This window comes from Eptesicus fuscus, chromosome 21 (assembly GCF_027574615.1).
Source record: "Eptesicus fuscus isolate TK198812 chromosome 21, DD_ASM_mEF_20220401, whole genome shotgun sequence".
NCBI lineage: Eukaryota > Metazoa > Chordata > Mammalia > Chiroptera > Vespertilionidae > Eptesicus > Eptesicus fuscus.
This window is the reverse complement of record NC_072493.1, coordinates 6237074-6242463: the sequence shown is the minus strand read 5'-3', so window position 1 is coordinate 6242463 and position 5390 is coordinate 6237074. Positions and strand designations below refer to the sequence as shown.

Here is a 5390-nt window from a genome sequence, read left to right as displayed (position 1 = left end):
GGGTGCAGGCTGGGCTGAGGGACACCTTCCCCCAACCCCACACCCAGTGCACGAATTTTGTGCACTGGGCCTCTAGTATAAATATAAAACATACAAAAGAAAGGTTCCAGGCACCGGCACACAGGACCGCAGCTCTCCTGGGCCTGTGAGAAGTTCCAAAACCCTGCCTGTGGGTGGGGCAGATCCGGGATTTGATCTGAGAACTCCCTGTTTTCACCAGGACCGGGAGGACAGTTGCACATTGGAGACGGGTCCGGATTGCCCGTGGTTCAAAAACCCTCATCGACCCACAGACATGGAGCAAGAGGCTGCCCTGTGTCCTCCCGGGCTCTCAGCAGCTGTCAGCATGCTCAGCCCCTCGGAGGGGGAGGAAGATGGAGGTGCCCTGTGGAGGGGGAGGGAGAGGGAGGTGCCCCAGGGAGTGGGAGGGAGGGGGAGGGATGTGCACTGCGGAGTGGGAGGGGAGGGAAGTGACCCTCGGAGGGGGAGGGGGAGGGAGGTGCCCGCTTGGCTTGGCTGCAGCTCAAGCTGGAAATAGCTCTGCTTTGATTTTACTTCCCAGCCCTGCCAGGCGGGGGCGCTCCATCCCCAGGACCCTGGTCAGAGCTGGCTCCACCCAGCCACGTCCTACCTGCCAGCTGGGCAAACAGCCTCCTGACCCCAGAGACTTGCTGTCACCTTGCTCCCAAGGTCAGGTCCTGCTCCGTAGGGGTCACGCCTCCTCGGGTCCCTGGGATTGTTTGAATCTTTTCTCCTCTGGCTGCTGCTTTCCTGCCGTGGCCCGGCCCACAAATGGGGGTGGGTTGTCTTTTACAGCGGCGGCTTTTTTTTTGGTCTTTTCTTTTCTTTTTTTTTTTTTTTAATAAATCTTTATTGTTCAGATTACAATTGTTTCTCCTTTTTTTTCCCCCCATATCTCCCCACCACGCGGTTCCCACTCCCCCTCTGCCCTTACCTCCCCCCCCCGCTGTCCTTATCCATAGGTGTATGATTTTTGTCCAGTCTCTTCCCATACCCCCCACACAGACATCCCTTTCCCCCTGAGAATTATCAATCCTCTCCCATTCTATGCTTCTGATTCTATTATGTTCACCAGTTTATTCTGTTCCTCAGATTTTTAATTCTCTTGACTTTTAGATTCACTTGTTGATAGATATGTATTTGTTGTTCATAATTCTTATCTTTCTTCTTCTTTTTCCACTTTTTAAAGAATACCTTTCAGCATTTCATATAATGCTGGTTTGGTGGTGATGAACTCCTTTAGCTTTTTCTTATCTGTGAAGCTCTTTATCTGCCCTTCCATTCTGAATGATAGCTTTGCTGGGTAGCGTAGTCTTGGTTGTAGGCTCCTGCTATTCATCACTTTGAATATTTCTTGCCACTCCCATCTGGCCTGCATGTTTTCTGTTGAGAAATCAGCTGATAATCGTATGGGTGCTCCCTTGTAGGTAACTAACTGTTTTTCTCTTGCTGCTTGTAAGATTCTCTCTTTGTCTTTTGCCCTTGGCATTTTAATTATGATGTGTCTTGGTGTGGTCCTCTTTGGATTCCTCTTGCTTGGGGTTCTGTGCACTTCCTGGACTTGTAAGTCTATTTCTTCATCAGGTGGGGGAAGTTTTCAGTCATTATTTCTTCAAATAGGTTTTCAGTGTCTTGCTCTCTCTCTTCTGCTGGTACCCCCATAATTCTGATGTTGGTACGCTTGAAGTTGTCCCAGAGGCTTCTTACACTATCTTCAACTTTCTGAATTCTCTTCTCTTCTTGCTTCTCTGGAGAAGTGTCCTTGGCCTCTTTGTATTCCAAATCTTTGAGTTGATTCTTGCGATCCTCTAGTCTGCTTTTGGGTCTCTGTATAATATTTTTTATCTCAGTCAGTGTATGTTTAATTTCTAGTTGGTCCTTTTTCATATCCTCAAGGGTCTCATTGAATTTATCGGCCTTTTCCATGAAATTCTTGAAAAACCTTATAACCGTGGTTTTGAACTGTACATCCATTCGTTTGTTCTCCTCCATTTCTTTGGTTTGTGATCTGTTTCCTTGCTTCCTCATTTTCGCTGCTTCCCTGAGTTGGTAGGGTAGCTTTGTGTACTAGGTGTCCTTTTGGTTCAACGGGTCAGCCTCCCAGTTACCTGAGGTGGACACTCTTGGTGTACCCTTGTGTACTGTGTGTCCCCCAGCAGGAGCTACAGCAAGAGCTAGTTTTCTCCTCCTTTGCTTGGGCGGTTTTGGAGCAGTCTGACTGGAGCTGCAGTTTTTTTGGTTGAGCTGCCACAGAACAGGCCATTTATATGCAAAAGCCGCTGTGTGGAGCCTGGGCGGGTTTGTAGAATGTGCGGGGGGGGGCCTCAGGGGGGGGCGGGGTCTCAGGGCATCACTAGGCTGGGGTGTGGCCAACGGCGATGGCTGCTGTCAGCCCTCTCTGCCTTTCCAAGTCCCCGCTTCCCGTGTTCCAGCGCAGTAAACAATGAATGCTGGGCGCACCTCTGCAAAAAAGCCACTCTCACTTTCTGACCCAATGGCCGAGAGTCCAGCTTCTCCTCATAGGTGTCAGGGTCCCCCACGTATCCCCAGAAACTGGATTTCAGAGTGATCGGGAGCTTGTCTCCCTGCGGGTTGAAGAAAAGCCGCACGCCCAGTCGCCCGCCGCCAGCCCGATTCGCGCACCTCCGTACCTCACTCAGCTTTTCAGCGTTTGTGCTCCTTTCTCTCCTTAGTTGTAATTGTTCCACTCAGCCAGCTTTCCCGTGGTTCTGGGTGGTAAACGTTTTGTCTTTTAGTTGTATTTTTGAAATTGTTGTGCGAGGCAGCAGATTAGTTGTTTAACTTTGCCGCCATCTTGGTTCCTCTCTCTGGTCTTTTCTTTTTAATGTTTTTTATGATTTCAGAGAGGAAGGGAAAGGGAGAGAGAGAGAGAGAAACATCAGTGATGAGAGAGAATCATGGATCAGCTGCCTCCTTCACACACTACACTGGGGATGGAGCCCGCAACCTGGGCCTGTGCCCTCACCAGGAATCGAACCCTGACCTCCTGGGTCATAGGTCAATGCTCAACCTCTAAGCCACGCTGGTGGGCCTGTTAGGTTATTGACTACCGGCCGCCAGCTTTCTCGAGGGCTTCTCACGTGACGGTGCTGTCCTCTCACCCATGACGGAGCTGGGGTCCTCCCAGATCATGGTCCGCCCTGGACACTGGGAGGAACGAGCTTCAGATGGGAAGACTGACGCGTGGGAACCCTCCCTCCCGTAGGCTCACCAGAACCGCTAAGTCCCTGACCGAGGAGGATGCTATGGAGCTGCTGAGCGAAGTCTGGATTTGGGAGGAGAAGAACATGGACTGGAAGCACATCGGAGAGGCCACCGCGGTCACCAGCACCATGATGGTTATTGGAGCCAGGGTCGCCGGCCCGTGGGGACTGGCCATTGGTGAGTGCAGGGCCCGCGGGTGGGGAACAAAGGCCTCGGGTCCACACAGGAGCCGGCGACCCGCGGGAGGGGCTGGTGATCTGAGTCCGAGACACGGCCTTTGTGGACAGACGTGTCCGGGGAACACACGTGTCGTGTCTCAGAAGCGCAGGCGCCCCTCCTGTGGGGCCGTGCATGCGGACTGGAGGGCGCCCTGCCCGAGGGGTGTGCCCTGTGCCCTCGTGTAGGCCCGTTCCTGTCTTATTGCAGGGATGGGGGGAGCTGGGAACCAGGCCTCTGGCTGCTCACATTAGCTGTTCAGAGAGCGCCACCCCCCCACCCACCCCCACACCGGTCCCCAGTCCCCAGTCCCCAGTCTGTGCTGGAGAAGCTGCCCACAGTCTCCCACAATGCACCTGCCCCTGGTCACATCCCTTCTCCCATATGGGGACCAGTTTGTGGCAATGAGGGAGGTTTGGCCGCTTCCCAGGGTCCCTCGGAGGTCGGGTGAGTTGCTCCCTCTAGTCTGGGAGCAGGAGGACTCCCGGGTGACCCCAACCACAGGCTGTGACCCCAACCACAGGCTGGGACCCAAACCACAGGCTGTGACCCCAACCACAGGCTGGGACCCAAACCACAGGCTGTGACCCCAACCACAGGCTGGGACCTGGACCACGGGCTGGGACTCGGACCACAGTTTGAGTCAATGGCTGTGGCACGAGCCCTGGGCTGCCACCTAAATCCTCTGAGGAGCTCACAGCGAGCTCCGAGTCCGTCATTGTGAACAGCCTGACTAACCGAACCTCCTGTCCCACAGTGGGCGCCGTCGGGGGACTCCTAGGGGCCTGGAGGTGGTGGAGGTATAAGTCTGTCCCTAAGAGGCTAAAGGAGCTGACGTCCACGGAGAAAAAGAATCTATACCGCCAGGTCATGGCCATCGTCAGGGCCCTGGATTGGACGGACTTCGAGGAATTGACTGAGCAGGTCGTGAATGACAAGGCCGTGCAGGAGAAGCTGCTGGAGCTGACCATGAGCTTCGTCACCCACAAGATGGGAAACGCCTAACCGGTGTGGCTCAGTGGCTAGAGCGTCAGCCTGCGCACTCAAGCGTCCCGGGTTCGATTCCAGTCAAGGGCATGTACCTTGGTTGCAGGCACATCCCCAGCAGTGGGGGGGGGGGGGGGGTACAGGAGGCACCTGATCAATGTTTCTAACTCTTCTATCCATCTCCCTTCATCTTTGTAAAAAAAAAAAAATCAATAAAATAGAATTAAAAACAAAAGAAGAAGCTGGGGACCAAAATGAGGTAGGGCGACTAGGCTCGGGCGGGGTGGGGGCCCTGCGCTGGGTCCTGTTCTGGAAAGGGAGAGGGTTAAAGAGAATAAACGGGGGAGAGACACTTCCTGTGCTGAGTGATCCCTGCAGACAGCCTGCAGCCCTGAGCCCTCCAGCCCAGGTCACCAGAGGTCACGTGGCCTGGGAGGGAGCGGGACGGACCCTGAGCTCAGCCCACCCGCGAGCAGCCCTATCGCAGACACGTGTCCCCTCCTGCTCGGCGCCGACTCCTTTCTGGGACTGAAGGCAGAGCTTGGTGACGCCTCACAGCCTCGGACAGAGGTGGCAGCCCAGCCCTCTCGGACCTTCCAGAAAGTGCAGGCAGAGCCGCCGTGGGCGCGGCCCGTGGGCAGCTGCCCAGCAGAGGTGCTTGTGGCCGATGCGGGACAGGTTCTGCGTCCCCGCTCCTGACATGGAGGGCGGAGGGGTCAGCCGCTCGGCTGTGAAGGTGACTCTGTCCGGGCCCCCCTGGCAGGACTGGGACCCCTCCAGGCCCTGCTGGAGTCATGCGGCCCTGAGAGCAACCCCATCCCCGCCGTTCTCTTCCCGAGGGGCCTCATGGCGGGAGTGGGGGGCACCAAGGGCACCCGGCCAAACCCCTCTGGGTCCGCTGGGGGAGCCGCTGCGGCAGGAGGAGCTGTGCTCCTGGTGAC

The 5390-nt window shown here is 55.5% G+C and overlaps 1 protein-coding gene across 1 annotated transcript; it reads left to right on the top strand.

Annotated features, from left to right (window-relative positions):
• Positions 1-3287: 3287 nt before the first annotated feature.
• Positions 3288-4467, top strand: LOC129147760 (protein C19orf12-like). The gene is made up of 2 exons (XM_054711080.1): positions 3288-3423; positions 4220-4467. The coding sequence occupies exons 1-2, from the start codon at positions 3288-3290 to the stop codon at positions 4465-4467; spliced, it is 384 nt and encodes a 127-aa protein (XP_054567055.1).
• Positions 4468-5390: the final 923 nt, after the last annotated feature.